This window comes from Chrysochloris asiatica, unplaced genomic scaffold, assembly GCF_000296735.1.
Source record: "Chrysochloris asiatica unplaced genomic scaffold, ChrAsi1.0 scaffold00047, whole genome shotgun sequence".
Classification (NCBI taxonomy): Eukaryota; Metazoa; Chordata; class Mammalia; order Afrosoricida; family Chrysochloridae; genus Chrysochloris; species Chrysochloris asiatica.
Window position 1 is genome coordinate 1,888,249 of NW_006408565.1, and position 26,215 is coordinate 1,914,463.

Sequence of the window (26,215 nt, forward strand, 5' to 3'; positions counted from 1 at the left end):
AACTGAGGGGCTGGGTTCTGTTGAGTTTGGGCTAGGGACCACATTGTAAATTGAGGGAGTCTGAGTTGGGATTTGAGTCCTTGAGACACCCAGTATTGAGGTGTGGTGCTGGGGAGCCCGGGGGAGCCTAGGTTCGGGGTTGGAAGCTGAGCCCTTTGGACGGATAGTTTGAGTCCTGGTCATCTGGATTACAGGTTGAATGTAGGCAGGACTTTAGGGCCCAGATTCCACGCGGGTTGGGGGTGTTGCCCTGTATCCGGGTCACGGTCTAGGCACCAGGAGTCAGGACGGTTTTTAATGATTAATGAGGGGAATTGGCGAGATATCACCTGAAGCGAGGGCAGGTGGGGGCTGGCACGTGCTTGCTGATGAGGAGTAACGCTGAGAAGTGAAGCCTTCGGTTAGGGGGATGGGAGAGAAGCCCCTGCTTGTCAAAAAGCTGGAGCGGAGTTGGAGGGGGGAATCCATGGAGTTCTGGTTAGACCCTGAGTCTGAACCTTTAAATAGTGTCAAATGAAGGACTAGAGATGCTTGTGGTTTAGGTTTGAGATCTGAGACCCCCCTGCCCCATAGCTTGAGTTGCTAAGAGGCTCAGGATGACTCAATTTAGAGGGAAGAGAATGCCAAAGATTAATCTATTATTGTTTCTTTTAATAATATAGATCAGAGTTGGAATTTATTATTTCATTTAGGATTTGGGAGCCCCCAAGTTGGGTTATGGATGGCCCCTCTTAACCTAGGGTTTGGTATTGTCCCCCAGGACTTGGGCTCTTGTTGCTAGGCTTTACAGAGGGAATTTCTGAAAACTCTAAACCCTCAAGTGAATGGGGATCTGGAACCTCTCTGGGCCCACTCTTCTCTTCTAGTAACTTGATAAGGCTGCAAAGTCTTGACAAACAGACCTTTTTATTCATTCTTGTGTCCCCATCCTGCAACACATGGCCTATTACTTGACCTTGATGGGATGTTGTAAATAGATAAATATCAAAGGTGAATGTGAGTCATGAGGAGAAGAAAGGTCTAGGAGATTTTTTGCCTTTGCTTTTTGTCTTTGGGCACCAGGTCAGGAAGGACCACTTTCTCTTTCTTTCCCTAGGCAAGGCTGACTCTTCCTTGGACTAGCCCCCTTGCCCTATTATAATACTGACAGCTCTCCTCACTCCTGGCTGCCAGTCTCACTCGTTAGGTAACTTACAGCCTATAGTTGTTGTTGTCTTGCTTGGTTGGTTGGTTGGTTGGTTGGTAAGTATCATGGAGTCAGTTCTGACTCATAGTGACCCTACACAGGGTTTCCGAGGCTGTAAATCTTTATAGGAGCAGAAAGTCTCATCTTTCTCCCACAGAACTACTGGTAGTTTCGAACTGCTGACCTTGAGGTTGGCAGCCTGACTCGTAACCACTACGCTACCAGAGCTCCTTTGTTGTTATCTAGTCAGTTCCAATTCACAGGCTTCTTTTTGCTGACCCTCTACCAAGCATGATGTCTTTCTCCAGGGACTGTTTCCTCCTGACAACAAGCCGAAAGTATGTGAGACCAAATCCCACCGTCTTCTGAGCACAGATTTGTTCCTTCTTCTGGAAATCTGTAGTACTTTCCATATTCTTCATCAACACCATAATTCAAATGCATCAGTTCTTCTCCAGCCTTCCTATTCATTGTCCATCTCTCACATGTATGTTGTTGTTAAGTACCATGTTGTTGTTAAGTACCTCTAACTCATAGTGACCCTGCACAGGGTTTCCGAGGCTGTAAATCTTTACGGGAGCAGAAAGCCTCATGTTTCTCCCACAGAACAGCTGGTAGTTTTGAACTGCTGACCTTGGGGTTAGCAGCCCAATTCTTAACCACTACGCTACATGTATGTGAGGTAATAAAAAAAATACCTGTAATTTGGGTCAGGTGCACCTTAGTTCTTTGCTTCTTAACACTTTAAAGGAATCTTTTTCATCAGATTTGCTCAATGCAATGCATCCTTTGATTTCTTGACTAATGCTTCTATGGACATTGATTGTGGATCCAAGTAAAATGAAATCCTTGGCAACTTCATTCTTTTCTGTTTATCGTGATGTTGCTTTTCGGTCCAGGTGTGAGAATTTTTATTTTCTTTATGTTGAAATGTATTGTAATCCATACTGAAGGCTGCATCTTCATCAATAAATGCATCAAGTCCTCTTGGCTTTCAGCAAGCAAGGTGTGTCATCTTCTTCCAATCCTGATGCTTCATTCTTCTTCATATAGTCTAACTTCTTAGATTATTTGCTCAGCATACAGATAAAGTATCATGAAAGAATATAACCCTGGCACATATCTTTTCCTGGTTTTTAACCATTCTGTATCCCCTTCTTCTGTTCAAGCTGCTTCTTAGTCTATGTATAGGTTCTATATGAGCACAATTAAGTATTCTGAAATTCCAGTTATTGACAATATTATCCATAATTTGTTATGATTCACACAGCCAAATGCCTTTGTATAGTCAGTAAAACGCAGGAAGTATCTTTCTGTTATTACCTGCTTTCAGCTAAGATCCATCTTACATCAGCATTGATATCCCTCATTCCACAGAAATTCTGACTTGAATTTCTGACAGCTTTCTGTTCACGTACTGCTGTAACCATTTTTAAATTATCTTCAGCAAAACCTTTTTTTGGAATGGGCACAAATGAATCTCTCTTTGGTTGGTCTGTTAGCTGTCTTCCAAATTTGTTGGCATGAACAAGTAAAAGCTGCCAGCACTGTATTAGTTTGTTAGAGCATGTCAGTTGGTATTCTTCTAATTCTGGAGCCTTGTTTTTCACTAATGCCTTCAGTACAACCTGGACTTTTTTTAATATTATCCATTCTTGATCATATGCTAGCTAATTCTTTTTGATACAGTGACTGTGTGTTCCTTCCCTCTTCTTTTGAGGTTTCCTTCATCATTCACTATTTACCCATAGAATCCTTTAGTATTTCAACTCAAAGGTTGAATTTTGTCTTCAGTTCTTTCAGCTTGAGACATGCTGAGCGTATGTCTTCCCTTTTGGTTTTCTATCTGCACATTTCATTGTAGTACTTTATCTTCTCCAGCTGCCCTTTGGAATTTTCTGTTCAGCTCTTTTACGTTGTTTTTTTCCAGATACACTAGCTTCTCTGCATGCAAAAGCAAGTTTCAGAGTCTCTGCTGACACCCATTTTGGTCCTTTTTTCCTTTCCTGTCTTTTTAATGACCTTTTGATTTCTTCGTGTATAATGTCTGTGATATCATTTCACAACTCATCTAGTCTTCAGTCATTAGTGTTCAGTATGTCAGATCTGTTCTTGAGATGGGATATACTCAAGGTCAGGAGCACAGTGGCTCCAGAGGATAAGCATTGGACTGCAAAACATAAGGTTGGGAGTACAAGCCAACCAGCCACTCCATGGGAGAAAGATGATGCTTTTTGCTCCCACAAAGATTTAAAGCCTCAGAAACCCTATACAGGGTCTTTAAGTCAGAATTGACTCAACAGCACTTAACAACAACTTTGCCAAGGTTGTACTTTGGCTCTTGTGAACCTGTTTTAATTTGCTTCCACTTCAACTTGAACTTGCATCTGAGCAGTTGATGATTTGTTCTGTGGTCAGTCCATAGCCTTGTTCTGACTGATGATATTGAGCTTTTCCATCATCTCTTTCCACAGATGTAGTTGATTTGATTCCTATACATTTCATCTGGTGAAGTCTATATGTATACTCATCATTTACATTGAAAAATGGTATTTGCAATGAAGAAGGCATTAATCTTGCAACATTCTATCATAGGATCCCTGGTGTTGTTTCTGTCACCAAGACCATATTTTCCAACAACTGATACATTTTTATTTCTATCTTTTGCATTCCAATCACCAATAATTGTCATCTCTTGATTGCGTGGTTGATCAATTTTAGACTGCTGAAGTTGTAAAATGTCTTCAACTTCTTCATCTTTGATATTAGTGGTTGATGCATAAATTTGAAAAACTAGTTTTCCTTGTATGGCCTCTCTTCACCTGAAGCAACAGAGGAGGAGGAAGAATGAGGACTAGGAAGAGGAACTGGAATGTGTGACCAATTATATCCGTGAACAACAGCCTCCTTAGCCCAGAAAACAGAAATGGATAGTGCCTGGCTACCATTACTATTTTGGTCAAAGAGTCTATTGAAAAATGCTGGTCAAAAGGGTAGAATGCAGAACAAAAATTCAAATTGTCATGGACTCAAGACTTTTTGGAACAATGGAGAGTGGATGAACACCTGAAACTATGACCTAAGATCATCTTTAAATAGCCTGCTGTTGTTAAATGTCGTCGAGTCAGTTCTGACTCATAGCGACCCTATAGAGGATCTCTGAGGAGCGGCTGATGATTTTGAACCACCGATCATGTGGTTCAAACCAACCTTGAGGTTGAGTGCTTATCCTTAAACAGCCTATTGTTGGTGGTTGTTAAGTGCCATAGAGTCAGTTCCGACCCATAGCAACCCTGTTTAGGGTTTCTGAGGAGTGGCTTGTGAGCTTGAACCACTGACCTTGCAGCTTAAAAGACTTTTCAGTCCAGCACATTAACCCACAGTGCCATACCAGGACAACCTAGGAATGTTTAATCCCAGACTCTGCCCAGCTTTTAGCTGTGAGTAACCAAATATTAACAGGGTGACTGTAATACAACAATTTTTTTTGCCCCTTAATTTATTTTGAAGTTAATTTTCAGTAGTTGTGAAATAAACAGCAACCTATCCCAGTGCTGAGACAAGGGCAAACAAAGGTTTTATAGTCTAGCAAACTATATAACTTCTGAACCTGTGTTCTCACATGAAAAATGTGTATAGTAGCAACTTTACTCAGCATTCCATGAACACTTGCCTTGAAGACAGAGAAATGAGCAAGACTGACCAAAGTCTTGCCTCCATAGACTAAAAGTTCTCTTGGAAATTAGAAGATTATGTAATATATGTGTTTAAAGCACCCATCTCCTCCCTCCACCCACATCCGTATATTTCTATACATGGAGTGACTTATTCAGGGAGTTTTAAAGAAATGATCATTATGAATTAGTTTATAGGGTGTGTGTAATGGATATTGGTCAGAGAAGACTATAACCTTCCTTTCTACTGTTGGAACAGTAAGAATAATTGTAGTTGTGGCTTTATGGGATTAAAAAGAAAACATGTCCAAAGAACTCGAGTCAAAATCTCACCATCCCCACTTCTAAGGTGCATTCTGGCTGTACTTCTTCCACGACAGATTTGTTCGTTCTTATGACAGTACATGGTACTTTTAATAGTCTCTCCCAGTACTTTTAATATTCTCTTACCAGCATAATTCAAGGAGTTCTGGTAGCGTAGTGGTTATGAATCAGGCTGCGAACCGTAAAGGTCAGCAGTTCGAAACTACCAGCTGCCTGCGGGAGAAAGATGAGGCTTTCTACTCCCGTAAAGATTTACAGCCTCAGAAACCCTGTTCAGGGTCACTATGGGTCGGTACCGACTGGACGGCACATAACAACAAACCAGCATAATTTGGATACATACATCTCTGCAGTCTTCCTTATTCATTGTCCGACTTCCACATGCATAGTTTGTTGTTAAGTGCCTTTGAGTCTGTTCCAACACCTAGCAACCCTGTATAGTTTCGAAGAGCAGCTGGTAGATTTGAACCACCAATCTTACAGTTAGCAGTCCAGTGCTTATCCTACAAGGATAACACCAGGACTCCTCACATGAACATGAGGCAGTTACAGATACCATGGATTGGGTCAGGCACGCATTATTCCTTTATCTTTGCTCTTTGTTAACTGTAAATGACCCACACAGTTATAAGTATGCATAAATGTATCAAATGGATTTACACAGTGGCTGTGACAGTAGGCTCCAACATAGCAGTAATTGTGAGTATGACACAGGACCAACAGCCATGTTTCATTCTCTTGTGCACAGGGTCACTATGAGTTGGAACCCATCTGATGGCCTGTATATGTGTGTGTGTTTACATATATATTATATATATATATCCTACAGTCAGCGCTCACATATATACGAGGGTGAGTCAAAAATTATCCACACTTCAGTTGTATTAAAGCGCTCATCCATATCCATGACTGATGACAACGTTGCGTATGCACATAAAATGATTCTGTTGAATAGACGAGTGACAGTGGATTATGTGGCAAATCATTTGCAAATCAGCCATGGCTCTGCCTGTGAAATAATCCATGACAGACTTGGGTTTTGGAAGCTTTATGCGAGATTAGTACCGAAACAACTCACAGAAGAGCATAAACAGAAGTGTTTGGACATCTGCAAACAAAATTTGAACTGATAAAAGTTTTTAAAAGTTTCTTTTAAAAAATCGTTACTGGTGACAAGACATGGATTCACCACTATGAGCCTGAAAGTAAACGGCAGCATATTGAATAGAAGCATCCTCAATTGCTGAACAAGAAAAAATTCAAAAGTTAACCATCAGCTGGAAAACTGATGCTTATGGTTTTCTGAGATTCTCAAGAGCCTGTATTGGAACACTATCAACAATTGGCAGTGCTCATTACAGTGAGACGCTCACTGCAGAACTGAAGCCTAAACTTCAGATTAAACATAGAGGACTGCTATCCAAGGGCATTGTGATCTTGCATGACAACGCACATACCCACACCTCTGCCCACATTGTTGACTGAAGCTCTGCAAAACTTCATTTTGAGGTGTTAAAGCATCCTCCCTGTAGTTCTGATCTTGCTCCATCAGACTTTCACCTGTTTGGTCCCCTGAAAGCAGCCCTTTCAGGACAAAGTGAAGACAGCGATGCATTCATGGCTCACAGCTCAGCCTAAAATATTTTTAATAAGGGAATGAAAGCTTGTTGACAGATGAGCAAAGTGTGTTGAAAAGCTAGGAGATTGTGTCAAAAAAATGATATATTTGTCATTTCTAAAAGTTGATTAAAATAAATCCTACAGCCAGATTGCCGGAAATTTTTGACTCAGCCTGGTATATATCCTAGAGAGCGTGGTGGCTTTGTAGGATAAACACTGGACTGTAAAACACAAGGTCAGTAATTCAGTCACCAGTGACTCTGGGAGAAAGATAAGTTTATCTGCTTCCTCAAAGATTTATAACCTTTGAAACCCTATACAGGGTCACTATGCGTTGGAACCGACTCGACAGCACTTAACAACATATATTTATACAATGTTGTTGTTATGTGCTGTGGAGTCGGTTCTTACTCATAGAGACCCTGTACAGGGTTTCTGAGGCTGTAAATCTTTACAAGAGTAGAAAGCCTCATCTTTCTCCCATGGAACAGCTGGTAGTTTTGAACTCCTAACCCTGAGGTTAGCAGCCCAATTCGTAACCACTACACTACCAGAGCTCCTTATATATACATTGTTATTGTTGTCAAGTGCCGTCAAGTCGATTCTGACCCATAGTGACCCTGTATAGGGTTTCCAAGGAGCAGCTGATGAGCTTGAACCACTGACCTTGCAGTTCAAACGGCTTTGCAGTCTGGTGCATTAACCCACAGCGCCAGTGGTGGTTATGTGCGGTGGAGTCGAATCCAACACATAAAGACCCTGTACAGCGTGTCCGAGGCTATAAATCTTTACGGGAGCAGAAAGCCGCATCTTCCTCCTGCGGAACAGCTGGTAGTTTCAAACTGCTGACCTTGCGGTTCGCAGCCTGATTTGCAACCAGTACGCTACCAGAGCTCCTTATTGGGGTGGCAAAATGGTGGTGTTCCTCCCCATCCCCATTTATTAGTTAAAATATTTCTGTAAAGAGAAATTTTTGCCCTTATCTACTATTTGGTTGAGGGCAAATTTCTCTCTATAGAAGTATTTTAGCTAATAAATGGGAGAGGGGAGGAACAAACAACTGGTTACCAGAGTGGTAGTGAATATGGAGGAGATGGGATAAATGCTTTGATTGTTTCCTTCGTCAGCTTTCAGAATAATAAATTGGCCATACAAGATTTTCACTTGTGATATTTCACTTGAAATTCTAGAAATCAGAAGATCTGGCGATGCTGGGCCTCCATTTCAGCATGGCAGTAGTCCCTTGCTCCTGAGTGGGTGGGTTTTGCTTTTTTTTTTTTAAAGCCATATAGTGTCATGGATGAGAGCTAGGGCTTGACAATCTTGTACCAGTTCCCAGTTCTTGTTACTAGCTATGTGATCTTGGGAAACTTAGCCTCTGTATTTCTCCTGTAAAATGGAGATAAAAATAGTTCCTACCTCATAGTTCATTTTGTATTATACATAATAATTACTGTAAGACGTTGAAAATTGCTTGGCACATCGCAAAAAGTCAAAGTTAGCTAATGCTGATATAATTCCTCCACAGAGGAAGAAGGTAGTTGGGAGATTTTTTGGTGGGGAAGATGTGGTCAGAATTTGACTACAGAGAAGAGACCAGTAGGGGAAGGGAGACGGCATTCCTGCAGAGAGGAGCCACAGCACACTTAATTTCAAAAGATGTCTGGATGGACTTGAACCTCCAGCCTTTTGGTTAGGAGTCAAGTGTATTAACCATTTTCAGTATCCAGTAAATTCAGAAATTAAGATGCCTAGGAAGTAGATTGTGGAGGACAGTAAGTGCCAAGGTAAGAAATTATGGACTTTTTTCCAGTTCCACTGGGGAGATGTTGAAGGCTTCTGAATGGGAGTGGTGACCAGGGCAGAGTGTCCAGAAGTATTTCAGGAAATGATTCCAGTTGTGTATACAGAAGCATTAGAGATGGTTGTGGGAAAGACTGTAGGCAGACAGATAATAACAAGGTGAGAAATCAGTTGTGTTTAGGATTCATTCAAATCTAAATGACTGATCATTTTCCTTAATTTTCTAACTGCAAGCCTATATGCTAGATGTTTTTACTTACATAATCTTATGAGATCCCCACAATAATTCTGAAAGTAGATACTGTTATCTATACTCCTATGAATGAAGAAGCTGAAACCCCCAAAGCGCCCCACTCCTCGTGGACTCTCCTAGTGGTGATGAGCTGACTCCTGGGCTCAGCAATAGTTTATTGTTGGTTAGTGAGCTACAAGTGATTCCAGCCCTCAGTAACTGAGTGATTGCCCGGACTCTAGACTTCCATTTAAAAGTGTACTTCATTCTAGCAACCCCTGGAAGGTTGTTAGACACATAGAGAGATGTTCAGGCCCCAGCCTGGATCTATGGAATCAGAATCTGCGTTTTAGCAGGATCCCTGAGTGATTCATGTATAAGTTCATGTTGGAGAAATGCTGCCCTAAATCATAAGCTTGAAATCTGAGGCAATTATAATAAAATAGTTCATCAGGCTTCTTCTGCATCTGCACAGAAAAAATGATCCAAAGAAGGAAGACCATGGAAGGTTTTTTTTTTCTTTTCATTGCATGTCTACTGTATGTATAAAGTGGACATTATCCTCACTTGACTGGTGAGGAACCTGAAACGCTGAGAAGTTAAATTACTAGTACAACGTCACACAGCTACTGAGTGCTTTAGCCAGGCTTCAGGCTTCAGGCTCCAAAGTCCATACTCCTTGCTGCCTATCATATTGACCTCTAGGCAGCCAGCAGGAAACAAAGGAGTCATTTTTTCGTTTTACCATATCTTTTTATTGGTCTGAGTTATTCCATGCAGCTGTAGACTTCAGTCACCTGGAACATCATCGCACAAGAGTCCTGCAGTTTGGGGGTGATAAAAATAGAACAAGTAGGAACAAGTAGGTTCTATGCTAACAGCTCTTCTCTGAGGTGTTTTTCCTTTCTCCTTAAGCAAGCCTGACCTCCAAATTGTCTGCCCAAGCTGCTTTCCACAGCCAAAGAGAAAGACTGGCAGAAAGGACCATTCTGCTCTTTAGAAGGATGGCTGCAGTGCTAGCCTGGAAGACCAGAAGAGAGGGCCCTGACCTTCATTGGTTTTCCAGAGTACAAAGTTTTAACCTCTTCTCATCTGGTTTCATTTTGCTATGCAGTCATTTCTTAGTTTGAATTGAATTAGTCCATGAATCATAAGCCAGAATTTGCTGCATTAAGCCCCCACCTACTACTAAACCTCTTCTGATACCTAGTGGCTCAGTGGTTAACCTCTCCGTTGGTCAGTAACTGAAAGATCATAGGTTCAAACCCACCAGCTGTTCCGACAGAGAAAAGACTTAGTGATCTTCTCCTGTAACGATAACAGCCTAGGAAACCCTATGGGGTATTTCTACTAACATCCTTTGCTGTAAGTCAAGACTCGATGGCACATAACAACAAAAACTTTCAAGGAATTGGTTTGAGCAGGGATTCAAATCTACTTATTTTATGAAAGTTTGCATCAGAAAGGTAAGTATTTTGCTTCTTGAACTGGTTCTATTCACTCACTATAAACTCTGCCTTCTTTATTGCCACTATAAATGTTGAACTGCCCAGTGTCTCTTACTGTTCTTATTCTGTACTCTGATGCATGGTCCACCAAACTGTGAACTCTTTGAGGAGGGTGTGTGTTTCCTATTCATCTGTTTTATTGGCTTACAGCAGGATTTTTAGAAGAGGCATTCAATAAGTGTATTCTTTCTGTATGAATGAATGTGGACTTAGAGCAGGGGTCATAGTAACAGCTAACACACACTGAGAATTTACTATGTGCCAAATTCTATATGATTTTCTCATCAACCCATTGCTGTAGGTCCTATTACCATCTCCATTTTACTCAGAGGAAGTTTGAAAACTAGAAAGGCAAAGTAACTTTTCTTAGTTACATATCTAGTGATGGGTGGCCTGGAGTCTGAAAACCATGTAGTTTGACTCATAACCAAAAGGCTATTCTGCCTCCTAAAACTAATGTTTAAGTGTGTACTATTTGTCAAGCTCTCTTTATGTGGAACCTTGCTTGCCTTCATTTTAAACAGATGTGGAAACTGAGACCCTGACAGGTTAAATGATTTGACCAAAATACAGTTACCTAGTGACAGGAAGGAGTCCTGGTGTGGTGCTGTGGGTTAATACACTGGACTGCAAAGTCATTTGAACCATAAGGTCAGCGGTTCAAGCTCACCAATAACTCCTCAGAAACCCTATATAGGGTTGCTATGGGTCGGAACCGACTCAACGGCACTTAACAACAGCAGTAGATGACGGGAAGAGAAGAACTCAATCTGCCCTGCAGGCGAACCCAGATTCTTCAATCTGGCTGTCTGCAGCTGCATCCCAGGCTCAATGACTACAGTCCATGAGCCTCACACACCTATTTCCAAGGAGGCTTCAAAAAGTTCCATTGTTTTTTCCACACTTTTTTATGCCCCCTTGTGCATTACCTCATTTAAAGTGCACAGCATTCGTGTGCATTGTTGATGGTTTTCTTTTTATTCTTCGCATTTATAAGGGAGACTGAGGCTTATGTGTCAGTAGTGTGATTAGTGGAATCAGTGATAATAGCTAATATTTATAATGGCTTTTTATATGGTGCTTGTTGTTACCCTGTGTCCTAGTGTCGATTCTGACTCATGATGACCCTGTATAGGGTTTCCGAAGAGCGGCTGGTGGTTAACAGTCCGGTGCTTATCCTATAATGCCACACCTGTGTTCTGGGTGTACCACTTTAAGTGCTTTACATGCATTATCTCATGTAACTCTTACTACACCCTGTAATCGTTGTACGTTAAAACATAATGGAAGGTTTTTAAGATATTATTGTGAATTGAGTGAAAGTTTGCAGGGCAGATCATCAGTTTTACATTCAACAAATCATATACTTTGTTTCATTACAATGATTATAATCTCCACTATGTACCATCAGTTAATAGTATTTCTCTCTATTAATTTTAGCTCTTTTTTTTTTTAAACAACAACATTTAGGCATATATAATAATTTACACCACCAAAGGGCACATTCCGCAAGTCTGCCTCCTGGCTGCCAGCTCTCAGTCCCTCTCTTTCCATGAATCTAGAGTCCTCAGCTGCCCCTTCCATGTCCCCATCTCTGCCTTCATCTCTGATGTCGCTGCTTCTCTGGATAGGGTCCCACATTCCACTTGTGCTCTTCTTTGATGGTCCTAGAGCCCTCTGTTTCTGGACTGTACTATTAACTACTCCCCCATTTTTGTTCCAAAATTTCTACCTGTATGATTGTGACAGTTGCCGTTAGTCATGATAACAGTTACTCACTATTGAATCATAAGAATCTTATCCCCATCTCTTTTTACCAGAGTCATCTAGACAAGATGAAAACTATTCAGTGGGGACTCTGTCTTCCCCCACACAATCTTAAATTAAACTCCCTCTTGTAATCTTGTAAGCCAATCACTTCGTACCTTTACTGCCCCCTCATTTTAGGTAGCCAATATCTAAGTTGCCCATCTCATCTATCCTGTGTACAGAGGGGATAGCATTGATACTTGATGTGAAGACTCCTTCCCTCTTTGTTGGTATTTTGAGCTATTACCTCCATGAGTATAGTTCAAGTTCATCAAACTGTAGCAGTTTATACTCGTTTATCAAAAATTGTCTTCTTTTTTATCATCATCTAGTCAAGTTCTGATTATCAAGCCGTTGAGGCTAAGTCAAATGGGTACAATCTGCAAGTTTGGGTGTTCTTGTGCATCTCTCCTCACCATATCAGCTGGATGCTTCACTCTCAGCTCTTGCCCTCTGTGGCTATGTCCTTGTCCAGGGGCTCATGTGTCCCCAGGTCTCACTACACTTTGGACCAACGAGCCCTTCCTCTTTCTCATCTCCAGGTCAATAGGAATCTGTGGAACGTTGTTGAACTCAGCCTATTTCTTCATGGCTGCCTTTCCCCCTCTTCCACTCACCCGTAGACAATGCGGTCACCAACAAGCTTGCATGCCTGCTTATGTGTTCCCTATGAGTTTCTGTCTTAGAGGGGGGTTTGTCCTGAAGGGACTTGATTGCTTGCCTTGATGGCTCCCCAGCAAACACTTGCTTATTTTTGTAGTGGCCAGTCATAAACTGCCATTTTTGTTTTGGGTTTTTCCTGATGATCTTGCTTTGAAAGATGTATCTTCTATCACTCTAGCTGTTCCAGACTGGTCTGCTTGTCCTTTCTAGTGGGAATGTCCCACCTTAGGAAGTTCTGGATGGGGCTCAGGATTCCACCTAAGGTCCTGTACACTGCAAAGGCTCTGCAAGAGGAGTATTTCACTGGGCAAATTATAGAACACCTTTTAGTTATTCCAGTCAGCCTCGGAAACCCTGTACAGGGTCTCTATGAGTTGGAACCAACTCCATGGCACATAACAACAACAAATCAGTTATATAAGCCCCAGAAGTAGTTTTTAACTTGCTTTTATGTTTCTACGTTCTGTGTATCTTTACAGGGGTGTCACCTGGTAGTTGTAATGAATGTAATCGTTCCTGTTTGGGGGTCTAATAACATTTTCTCTTAGTTTTAAGACTGTTTGATTCAGCCAGTCCAATCCATTACCCAGGTGGGCTTATAAGCTTTCTGTAATCATGTTTCATGACATTCCTTTCTAACCCACTCAAGTATCTATTTTACAATAGTAGGCAAGGGAAATCAATACTCATAAGACAGTCAAGCATGTTGGTATTATTTCCCCTCTTCAGACTCTGCTTGTATCCCTGTATCACAGAGTCCTATTGTCCCAAGGTTGAGCTTGCTTCACTATTTACCTCTGTCCCATTTAGCCCATGCAAACCTGTCTCAGTGTTCCCCCTCTCTTCTTTGTTCTTCAGCCCCCTCACTGTAATGAAAGGTATTATTATCCCTATATTGTAGGCATTGCCTGAGTTCTCACAACTGATAAGTGACTAGACCAGATTCACCAGGCAGTCTGATTTCAGGACCTGTCTTTCTCTCCACAGGCACCCAAATTGGCCGAAAACTTCTGTGTTTGCCATTTGGCTACTGGGGACATGCTGAGAGCCATGGTGGCTTCTGGTTCAGAGCTGGGAAAAAAGCTGAAAGCAACCATGGATGCTGGGAAACTGGTAGGTTTGGTGGTAGCAGTGTGTGTGAGTGTAACTATTCCTCAGAGTGTAAACCTGCACTGTCCCGTGTAGTCAGCAGCCGGGCAACTGGTTATATTTAAATACATATTAACCATCAGTTCTTCAGTCACACTAGCTACATTGTCTGTATGCACCAGCCAGAAAGTTCTTTTGGACCGGCATGGGCTAGAGAGTATTTTAACATACTGACTGACATGGGCTTTTAGAGTAGCAAGTTATTTCATTCTGAATTTATAGCACTTACTTATTTTTACTTACTTTATTCACTATTCTTGCAATTCCTTTGTGCCTGGAGTATTTTGGGTCCAATTTTTAGGGCCAAAAATGAAATTGCCATTATTAAGGCAAAAACCAAGGATAAATTTTCAAGCGAGGACTCGTGAAGCCCCAGAAGTAGTTTTTAACTTGCTTTTATGTTTCTACGTTCTGTGTATCTTTACAGGGGTGTCACCTGGTAGTTGTAATGAATGTAATCGTTCCTGTTTGGGGGTCTAATAACATTTTCTTTTAGTTTTAAGACTGTTTGATTCAGCCAGTCCAATCCATTACCCAGTAAATGTTATTAATATATTTTTAGGCAATGACTGCATGTGTTTTATGGTTGGTTGGTTTGCAAACTTCACAGCTCCCTGGCATGTGAGCTTCCTATGCACACTGTGCACATATTATACGAGGGGACTTCAAAATGTTCATGGAAAACTGAAGTTCAAAGATAGTAGAATTTTTTCCAAACTTTTTGAAGCCACTTTGTATGTGTGTGCACACTGTTTATATAGATGTGTTATATGTGGAAAATAGGTAGTGCTGTAGCTTAGTTCTAACTGCATTATATTGGGGCTCAGCCTTTAGGAATTGACTTCAGACGTCACTTTGCCCTTGGTCCTCTGGTCTTTAAGTATCTTAGAATGTTGGTTGGGGAAGGTGCTGGATTTGCCTTTATCCCCAACTTATCTTCTATTCACCTTTCAAATTCTTTAGCTATGTCAAATGGTGCCCCCTGTCCACCTGCCTGCCCCCATTTTCCTCTCCCTTGGAATTAGTGAGGCCTTGCATGAAGCCAGAAAGCTAGATGTTTTGGACTTTGGATCTTGGAAGAAGATCCTGTACTGAGAAAACACTGGGCTGTGGCAATGAAATTGTCTCGAGCCTTCACTTACACTTTGTCCCTAAGTTCATAGCTGGTCTTGGGAGATAAGAATATTAACTGCTTAATTGAGCAGGCTTCACCGTAAAACAGGCTGAGAGCTTTTCTTTCTAGTTAAAAAAAACAAAACCATAAAACAACCCCACTGCCATCAATTCCAACTCAAAACGACTCTGTAGACCCTATAGAACAGAACTGAATTACTCTAGAGGGTATCTGTTGTGTGAAGTGCCATCGAGTCGGTTCTAACCCATATCAACCCTGTGTAGGGTTTCCAAGGAGTGGCTGGTGAACTTGAACCTCTGACCTTGCGGTTCAAACCAACTTTTCAATCTAGCACATTAACCCACAGTACCACACTAGGATTCCTGTCTGAGAGTATCTGAGATTGTAAATATTTACTAAAGCAAACTGCCTCATCTTTCTGCTTCAGAAGCACCTTATGGGTTCGAACTCATCAACCTATTGGTTAGCAGCCCAGTGTTTAACCCACTGTACTACCAGGGTACCTTTTCTTTCTATGAAAGCCCAGGACCTTTTTGAAATCTGGGAAGGGTTTTCATTGGGATTTTTAGAGACATTTCCTCCTGAAGCCCTCTTCAAGTGCCCTTTCAGCTACATAACCTGTCTTTCTTGTGTCTTGAGGACAGCTGATTGTTGGTAGACTGTTATCTTATGGTTAGGACACTGAAGCTAGTGGCAGGAGAGCTCTTTAAGACCTAAGACATTGATGAAGTTCCTCAGGGAGTGAAAGGCAGTAGGATTTTCTCTCACCCGGATCATTAGAATGTAGGAGAATTTTAAGGAAAAAAGAATGTGTACAGGGCAATCATAGAAATAATGAATCTGGAATCTGGATCTTCCAAACGGAGCCACTCCACATTTGCTCTGGTGTTTGTTTCTGTGAGGTCAAGAAGACATGCTGTTTGGTAATCTGGTTTGTTGTTGTTGTAGTTGTATGCTGTTGAGTCAGTTCTAACTCATAGTGACCCTGTATATAGAGTTTCATAGAGCAGCTGATGGATTTGAACTGCTGACCTTGTAGTTACCAATCCAGTGGTTATCTTGCTGTACCACACCAGTCGTTAGGCAATGCAGTTGTAAACCTTTGACTCTGGAATTGGGCTCTTGTCATATGGTTAATGGATTTGAACTCAAGCCTGTTTTGTTCTTGATTTCTAGGTGAGCGATGAAATGGTGGTGGAACTCATTGAGAAGAATTTGGAGACCCCTTTATGCAAGAATGGTTTTCTTTTAGATGGCTTCCCTCGGACTGTGAGGCAGGCAGAAATGGTGGGTGGCTTAGCTTTTGTGTCACCACTGCATGCAAATTAACTCTGGCCCTTTATCTCTTAATTTCTGTGAAGGAGATGGGTTTCATTGAGTTCTGGTAGCTTAGGTGGGCCGCACACTCTCTTACAGCTCGACGACCTCATGGTGAAGAGGAAAGAGAAGCTTGATTCTGTGATTGAATTCAGTATCCCAGACTCACTGCTCATCCGGAGAATCACAGGAAGGTATTTGTCTCCTGAACTCCCAATAGGAAGATTCCTTCTTCTCAGACTTTCTCAGACTTTGTCAAACTGTGGGAATTGCTCTATCCAGATCTCAGTCTGAAGATTAGTACCATTTCAACATAGATTGGTTTTTTTTGGTGATATCTGCTGAAGTGGTGACATAAGATGGGGATATGGAGAGAAAAGCAAGAGATTTGAAGTCAGACCACACCTCAGGCCGGTCACCTTGTAACTCTGACCTCAGGCAAGTTTCGTAACCTGTCTAAGGCTCTTTCCTCCTCTGTTGAGTTAATGGTACTTACTTTAAGGAACTAGTATTCATGTCAGATAACATAAGATGCATAGTTCAGAGCCTTGCTCTGTTTATAATAGGTACTCAAGAAATGTTCATGTCTTAAATGTGTATCTCTTTCAGTACTTTTTTTTACCTGATTTCAGTTAAGAGTTACCATATGTTGCTGTAGGCTTTTTAATAATTATAAAAATAATGTAACTATCTGCATCAAGTTTAGAAAATAGAGGAGAAAATTGCTCATAGTCCAAGCCACCTTGCCAAGACCACTTTTATTTTGTGTGTGTGTTTTGCTTTAGAGTTTCTTTTCAGAAGTCAACATTGAGCACAGAAATTAATTTCCTTTAGAACATGTTTATTCTGAAAGACCATTAGTACTTTGTTATTGTTGTTAAGAGCCAGTGAGTCAGTTCTAACTTATAGCAACCCTATACAGGGTTTTCAAGGAGCAGCTGGTGGGTTTGAACTGCTGACCTTGTGATTCACAGTCCAGTGCTGATTCTACAGCACCACACCAGGAGTCCAATAGCGCTTTAGACTACACTTTCTGTCTTATTTTCCCAGTCATTCTCCCATCTGCTTTATGCCTTCCAGAAATGTGTTGGAAGCTCTTGACTACAGGTGGGTTCTCCCATTCTCTTTGTGGGCTACTGCTGTTTTCTTTCTTTATTATTTTAATCGAGTGTCAGGAAAGTAGTCGCCTCACCCTTTTGAGACAGACATCTGTGGCCATTATTTTTAATTACTGCCTGATAGGTTCCTCAGTAGATGAACTGTCATTTATTTCATTATTCCCCTGTTGTTCTACATTTTTGATCGTCTGCTGCTAGATTGATGCTGTGATCATCATAGTACTTCTGTGTTTTTTTATTTAATTAGAAGAGAGATATTTTCAATTTTATTACTATTATTTTCCAATGAGGTTCAACATTTGTCCATGTTTCTATAGTCTATTATTTCAAGGAGAGACTGCAGATAGCAAAGAAGTTATGTCTACACATGGTGGGGGTGGGATCACCTAATTTAATTTCTTTTCAAATGCCTGCAAAGGTTTCTAACTATCTCATAGAGTCCTTCAATGCAGGGGCCTTGTCTTTTACTTCTTTGCATTCCCATTGGGTACAGAATAGACAAGCAAAGTTGATTTAGGCCAAGAAGGCTAACTAACAATTAGAGGCATTACCAGGGCTGGCCTCTCTGAGGTGCAAAGGGGAGAAGTTAGTAGAACCAGGTAACACCAGGGACCTTTGATTTGATTGGCCCAGCTTCCCAGATGCCTGCTTTGTATACAACACAGTGCTAGGAACCAGCACAAGGAGACCAGAAGGTGATACAGAAGAACTGAATGAGAGATCCATCTCTGACCTCTTGAGTATTTGCAAACATGAGCTCTGCTGGGCTCTATGGTATAGTAGGAAGTCCAGGGGCGGAAGACTGACTAGGAAAAGTAATGTCAGATCTTACTTTCTTGGATGAGGATTTCAGCGAAGCTTTCCCAGAATGGAATAAAGGCAGGACTGAAATAGAGCTAGGGAGGAAGGGGTTATGATTCTAGCTGGGACTGGGGACAGACATGTCTACACCAAGTTGGAGGAGTCGGCTGGGAGACTGGTAGTAGAGTGAGTGCTGTTGGGAAAGCTTAATGGCAGCCTGATGGGAAGGTCTACTGAGCCGAAGAAGTCAACTTGACAAAGACTCTCAAGAGGCATCGTCGGCAAAAACAGCATTCCCAGAACGTTAACTTGGTCCTGCATGCAGGTTAAAGTGGGGATGAAAAGCAGGCAAGAGCCCCATCTAAGAGCCTGATCATGACCCACATGTGAAATGATGGAGGCCTGGAGCTGGGTTGAGTGTAGGGAACAGCCATTCTAGAGGGTCCCTCAGTTTGTGAGTGACATGGTTTAGTCTGAACACCTCTTTCACAAAGAAAGAATGAGGCAGGCTAGACTGGTAAAGGTGTTTTTCCAAGTTCACTCAGTAGATCAATGACAGTACTAGCACCAAAAGCATGCTTTCTGGCTGTTAGTCCATTTACAGTAATTGTTGGAAAAAAAGAGGCAGGAACTAGTTGGTTTAATAAGAATCTTATTTAAACCTGAGGTGATAGAAGAGCCCAATGTAACCATCATCTGAATTAACTCTGGCTTCATTTCTAATAATTTTATGAGGTGTTACTTTATTTCTTGAATATTCAGTGTTGGCTCTGGTGTGGCACTGTAGGATAAGCACTGAATTGCTTGGAAACCCTATATAGGGTTACTGTCAATCAGAACCAACTTGACAGCACTCAGTAACAACAGTGTGTCACACTGGAGATAGCTGATCCCTCCATGCCATTACCTCCTCCAGGCCAGGCCCAGTGACTTGTAACACTGTTCTGATTGGCACTTGAGACCAGTCCCAATCAAGTACTTGGAAATTGCACTTTCTTTATTTCTTTCCCATCCAAGAAATGAGCCTTAAAATGATCTTTGTGAGTGGGGAAAGAACAATATGTTTTGTGTAACTGAAGAGTCAAAGGGATCTTGGAATAAGTAGAAGATGTAGAAAGAAGAGTGTTGGATTTGTTGCAGTCTGGGTTGTTATGTGCCTTGTTCTGCAGATGGAGAATAGATACCATGGTCCAATAGATACCATACCCAAGGGAAAGCTGTGGCTGAAGTGACCACCAGAGGAGCCCCTGCAAGGGCTCATGTAAAAAAGTCCTGACCTCACGGTACATAATGACAGTCACAGTCATACTCACTGCTCAGTGCAGCTTATTTCCTTTCCCCCAACACTCCTCTCCCACCTTGTGCCATAGATAGACCACCTGCCCCCAAAACAATATGCCACAGTTAAAGCGTCACTTTTATCAAAATATGGCTTCAGTATTTTTTTAACACTTTTATTTTGAATTGAATGATAGTTTACATGGGAGAACATCAGTTTTGCACTCAAACAATCGTATTTTGATTCATTGCAATGATTACAAACACCTCCATGAACCATCTGTTAATAGTATTTGCTTCTAACTTCTATTGCCTCTCTCTCTTTTTTTTTTTTTTTTGATGCACACAAAAACACTCAGGAATATACGATCATTTAAACAACAAAAGAGCACATTCTGCAAGCCATCCTCCTGGCCACCAGCACACAGCCTTTCTCTTTCCATGAGTCTAGAGTCCTCAGCTGCTCCATCTCCCCATGTCATCATCTCTGCCTCCATCCCTGGTGTTGCTGCTTTTCTGGTTAGGATCCCACATTCCACTAGTGCTCTTCTCTCTTGATGGTTCTAGGGTCCTCTGTTCCTGGACTGTAACATTAACTACTCCCCCCCTTTTTGTTACACAACTTCTACCTTTACAGTTGTGACAGTCACAATTAGTCATGATAACAATTATCACTATTGAATGGCTTCAGTAGTCTTAACACAGAATTTCCCAACTGATATGCCAAGATATTGATCCCCTCAGACATCAGAGCATTGGGAAAGAGTCTGAGATGGTGGTACCTCCCCCAGGAGAAACAAATAGCCTCTTCTGTTTACCCCCAAGTTTGTACAAGTATCTTTGTGTGTGCCATGGTGTAGAAAATGTTGGGAAGCTCTTGTCTAACAGACCTTCGTGAGCAGAGCCACTATGCTATCAGTTAAATAAGCAAACATTTGGTTGGCTCTACATTGGGAAACTGCTTGAACTCAAGCCAACCCTGACTGCTGAGCAGTGTTTAGCCTGCTTCCTTCCTGTCCTAGGTTTCTGGCCTGCTGGTGGTGCTGTTGAGTCAGTTCCGACTCAGCAATCCTGTATAGGGTTTCCAAGGAGCAGCTGGTGAGTTTGAACCGCTGACCTTGCAGTTCAAACCAACCTTGCAATCTAGCACATTAACCCACAGCGCCACACCAGGTGTAGCCACTCAAAATCAGGACCATGGATATGTTGCCTCAGGGGGCTTAGATAAATGCTTGTTCTTGGTTCTTTATTCCATGATTTATTTAATGTTGCCCTATAATTAGTCTGTCCTTTAACTGTGTAACCTGAAAGGTGTGCTGTATTGGCTGGTGGTATCCATGGGGCATATTTTTCCTGTGGCATCTTTCTGGTTTTGTAGCCAAATTAAGTTGGAAAATAGGGTTAATTTCTCTGTCATCTGTCACCCATAGCACTTTGTACAAATCTCTAGTAGAGAATGATCTCATTTATGAATTTTATTCCATGTTTTTGTCTCCTCCTAAATTAATCACTGCTTGTGAGCAAGGATCTTAACTGGTTTCTTTAAAACCCCTGGATTCAGCTTAAGACCTGAATCAGACCAGGCACTTAATGTTTGCTGAATGAACTGATAAATAGATGGTTAACTGTGTGAAAACAGCACCAGAATTCTTTCTCTCAAGTCCTGAATTAGGTTGTTATGCAGCAATTGGCTTCTTGAGCCAGATACTCAAAAACACATACTACTGTGGCATTAGCTCTTCTGAAAGCTGTTATTTTCCTAAGCAATAAATGCCTTTTTTTTGGGTCTTTGCTGGGTGAAAATCCTTCAAGTCCAGTTTCTCTGTCTATGCTTGTCACCTGGGCAACCCTGGGGCTGTACTTTCAGGCAACCTGACTCATATTCATTTGATGTCTTTCAGGTTGATTCACCCCATGAGTGGCCGTTCCTACCACGAGGAGTTCAACCCCCCAAAGGAGCCCATGAAAGATGATGTATGTGAACTCACAACAGGAAATTTTCACTTCCTTTCCTCTCCACTTCTTCTTTTGCTATTTCCTTTTCTGTATCCACTCTTTCCATCTTCCCTTTATTTCCACCAACATTACTAACTTAACTTCACAAGGAGAAATGTCACTACCAAGTAAGTCAAGAGCGCTATGACTATCTACACAGTATCTCCCCAGGAGGTTTATTTCTTGACCTTGAGGTAACTTCCTTCCCGGGGCCTAGCTTATTTCTCTCATCTGTCCTGTTGTTGTTGTTGTTGTTTAGTGCCGTCGAGTCGGTTCCGACCCATAGCGACCCTGTACAGGGTTTCCGAGGGTGTAAATCTTTACGGGAGTAGAAAGCCTCATCTTTCTCCCGCGGAGCGGCTGGTAGTTTCGAACCGCTGACCTTAAGGTTCGCAGCCCGATTCGTAACCACTACGCGTAGAAGCCCAGAATTAGAGGTGAGGAAACAGTACTTGAAGAGAAGCTTGCTGGCCAATCTCAGAAGAGTCCTCTCTTCTAGGGAATACTCTGCTGTACTCTACTGATTCGAAATCTCTTAACTAGATTAATAATAACAAGTTCCTACGAGTGTTCAGCTCCTTGTCAAAGTAAAGGGGAAAGTCTCATACAAATTTTGCATGTTTACTGTATAAACTGGACAATGAATATGAAGGCCAAAGAAGAAGTAATGCCTTTGAATTATGATGTTGGTGAAAAAAATACTGAATATACCATGAACTGCCAGCAGAACAAACAAATCTGTCTGGAAAAAAGGACAGCCAGAATGCTCCTTAGAAACAGGACCAGTCCCTGGAAAAGAACATCATGCTTGGTAAAGTAGAAGGTCGGTGAAAAAGAAAGTAAGGTTGATTAACACAGAGGCTATAATATTGACCTCGAACATAGTGGTGAGTGGGAGTCTGGCACAGGACGGGGCAGTGTTTCCTTCTCTTGTACATAGAGTTGGTATGAATCGGAACCAACTTAAAGACACCTAACAACAGTTAACATTTGCCATGAATAGTCCATGTGATCTGTTTTAGAGCATACAGGCAACAGTAAGAATTTCCTGGATTTATCTTAGTCATGAGATGAGTTCACTAGGTCCTTCTGATTCTACAAATACAAGTGCATCTCACAAAGTTGGTCATTCTACCATTCACAGAGTTCACTTGGCACGTTTAGACGTTTGATGGGGTGACACTCTAGTTAATGCACTAAATACTTAGGCAGATTATGGTTGCTAATGCATCTCTGATTTCAATATATTTTCCTGTTCTCAGGGGACCTCTATCTTCCTTGCATTTTGCTTCTGATCATAATCATGTTCATCATGAGAGTACAAAGCTACAAGAGAAAGGCAGTGCCCATCTTTCTCTCAAGAAATCCTTTCCCCACATTGCTGTTTCTGACAACTGACTTTTTTGAACCAGCTGGTCCACCTCTGGGAGTAGCAGTTCCTTGTCGGAGAGGTTTAGATTATCTCTCTTTCCTCTTGTGGAATCAGGAATCAGATAACATCTGGACAGAATGGACCCTTCTCAAATCTGCATCTGGCATCAGCTAGGAAACCTTGTTAACAGCTCTGCCTCTTCCTCTTCTCAGATCACTGGAGAACCTCTGATCCGCCGATCAGATGATAATGAGAAGGCCCTGAAAATCCGCTTGGAAGCCTACCATACTCAGACCACCCCACTGGTGGACTACTACCGGAAACGCGGCATCCACTGTGCCATCGATGCGTCCCAGACCCCTGATGTCGTGTTTGCAAGCATCCTAGCAGCCTTCTCCAAAGTCACATGTAAAGACTTGGTTATGTTTATCTAATGTTGGGTCCAAAATGAATTCCTTTCTTTTTCCTTTCCCTGTTGAGGAGGAGCAGGATTGGAAGGACAGACAGAGGGAAGTTTACTCAGACCAGCAAGATTATCATCTGATGTACTGATTAAAGAAGCATTTTGCTTGATGTATTTTTAGTGTATGTGCAACTCTCATCTCATCTGTGTGTGTGTGTGTGTGAGTGTGAGTATAAATATGTGTACACTCTCCTACTTCTTAAATTACAGGCTAGGTTGCTTTATCAGCAGTTTAATTCTGTGCCACACCCTTGGTTTTATTGTTTGATGAAAATTAATTAACCTAGGTATTTACCAGGCATCCCAAATCCAAAACTTGTTATATATCCCATCTCCAGCAGCTGACCAGGAAAAGCCCAGGATCACATGAAGTCAGGTAGGGTCAAAAGTCCTAATGGCAGGTTGTTGGCAGGGAATTCCATTTGTTTTCTAGCCCACAGTAAAAAGACACATGAGTCAGTGTGTGAATAGGGATCATTCTTTTTTTTTTCCCTAAATGGAAGAAAAAAGACAATCACAGATTCCAGAAATCACTATAAGAGGGTATCACCATACAACCCTATACAGGGTTTCCAAGGAGCGGTTGGTGGGTTTGAACTGCCGACCTTACAATCCAGTGTTTATCCTATAGCCCCACACCAGGGACATCCAAATCCACTTCTCCAAAGAGAGACCAGGGTAGGTTTGTTTGATTTCATTTTTAGGTTTCCTTATGTTTCCAAATGGAAAGAAAGCAGTGATTTAGGGGTGACTTATTCCTGGATTTATTTGATTAAAATATGTTCAGCCCCAGTTCCTCCAGGGTATAAAACCAAAATCACTGTGTCCCTTTTAAACTCAGTCCTTCCCCTTCCAGATCCTGTGCCTCTCCCCTTACTTCATGATGGCAGGGGCCACAAATACTCCTTGAAAAGAGCTCACTTAGGGCAGCCATCAACTTTTATTCATAACCTCAGTTCCCCAACCACTAAGTGTTCCTGGGATCCATGCTGGGCCCTTTGGATTCTGGCTTTGATTTGTGGCAAACAGATGAGTTAATAGACTGCTGTGAGGGACCGAAAAAAAAAGAGCCACCTTGGAAAAACCATTAGTAAGTCAGTGACAGGTCCAGTAAATAATACCACCTACCTCAGTGTAATCTACTGGCTGCATGGAATGGACTCTAATGTGCCCAGCCCCAGCTGACCGGAGTTCTCCTGCTATCGGTGGGGCTACCAGAGGGCTTATTCCTGTCCACGTGGAAGTGGGGTATGGGTATGTGGCCTTCTTGCTTTCCTCTTTCTCTGATCCAAGTGAGTGTCTACTGGCTCTGCTATGTCTTGTTTCTCTGGCTGTAAACTAATTCCACCCTATCTTAATGGAAATCCAGTCTGGTGGTATGTGCTTCTGGGAATCACATGACTTCTGGGAATGGGTGGGGAAGAATAAATCCAAAACTATCAACTGTTAGCTGTACCTGCAGAGAACTGGGACCCTTCTCTGGGTGAGGGTGACCTCATGAATCTTGGGAGTCTACTTTCTTTGATGGGAGACAGTTGTAGGCATCAAAAGTCGAGGCTGCTGCGTGCTTACTAACTGAACATGCACAATTTTTGCTCAGATATTTGTTGTCCATCCACGTGCATACACAGAACTAACAGGCCACAGGATGCCTCTGCCCTTTTCAGGGTGGTTAGGGTTCAATCTGTGTTTTATTTAATTCCAGAGCCCTAACCTCAACAGACCATGAAAACTTTCGACTGGCAGAGAAACAGCCAGGGTTGAATGCATTTGGTTGCTGGGGCATGCATGCCAACCATCTCTGAATTTGTTTGGTTTTTAAAATCCCGTTTTGTTTTCTTGTTTCCTCTCTATTTCAGCCTAGTAACAGAAGGCCAAGCGAGACTGCACCGTTGCTCATCACCCTGCGGCGTGATCCCTGCTCTTAGGTGCTGGGCAGAGGGGAAGGGTGGTCAGGGGCTCAAGAGGTGTATTGGGGAGAGCAGCAGTGTTACTGTAATGAGGTGGGTTTGGTTTTGTTTTGATTCCACAAAGGTGGGAGTTGTTAAAAGTATAAGAAAGGAGAAAATTAATTTTTAATGAAAAACCAATACTGTGATTGGGGAGTGTGGGTAGAAATAGGGAACAACAGTATTACAATTTCTATGGAATCAGGTTTTCATTCACTCTGTACTGGTGACGACACTTTTTAAGCTGGTGCCCTCAGACCTCAGCTTTCATCTCAGAACCTCATGAGTTGCCAGTCCAAGAATGCAGGAAAATAAACTATTGTACTGTCTTCCCTATAACTTGGAATAGGAAGACTTGGACTACTGAATCTGATTCCCCACAGCATGAAATCAAAAATTCATCTCCACTTTTGAAAGAGATCCATGGTGTATTCACAGGATGGTGGCTCGGTGAATCCAGTTGACTGGAGTCATGGGGAGGGGTGGGCAGGCGAGTCTCACTCTCTTCCCTCCCTTGCCACTGAGTTACCAGTCTGCCTGCGCTCAGGGATCAGCTCCCAGCAGCCAGTCAGCACACAACACAATCTTACGTTCTTCCCTTCATCCGTCCACGGTGGAGCCCTTTTTAATAAATAAGCAAGTATCCTAAGCAATATCATCCAAAGATTGTCCTTTCCATCCTCAAATCCTGTAGCTGGGATCACTCGACAGCACTGTGATGTATACTATTTTCAGTGAGGTGCCTTAAGTGACCAATTGCTGCCTTGTTTGGCCTCTAAGTCAATAAACTATGTTAAAAGTTTGTATCCCCTGTTGTGG

The 26,215-nt window shown here is 42.0% G+C and overlaps 1 protein-coding gene across 3 annotated transcripts in view; it reads left to right on the top strand.

Moving 5' to 3' along the window:
• The window catches only part of AK2 (adenylate kinase 2), a 25,788-nt gene extending 383 nt beyond the window's left edge, over positions 1–25,405 (top strand). Inside the window, exons 2-7 of one of the 3 annotated variants that reach the window (XM_006862140.1) lie at positions 13,807–13,932; positions 16,280–16,390; positions 16,520–16,590; positions 21,519–21,591; positions 23,197–23,392; positions 25,307–25,405. In XM_006862140.1, coding sequence (XP_006862202.1) covers positions 13,807–13,932; positions 16,280–16,390; positions 16,520–16,590; positions 21,519–21,591; positions 23,197–23,392; positions 25,307–25,311 — 582 coding nt within the window. In that variant the 3' untranslated portion in view covers positions 25,312–25,405. Of the gene's footprint in view, positions 1–13,806; positions 13,933–16,279; positions 16,391–16,519; positions 16,615–21,518; positions 21,592–23,196; positions 23,563–25,306 lie in introns of those variants that run through there. The other 2 variants (XM_006862139.1, XM_006862138.1) reach the window with 2 other exon arrangements.
• The last annotated feature ends 810 nt before the right edge of the window (positions 25,406–26,215 follow it).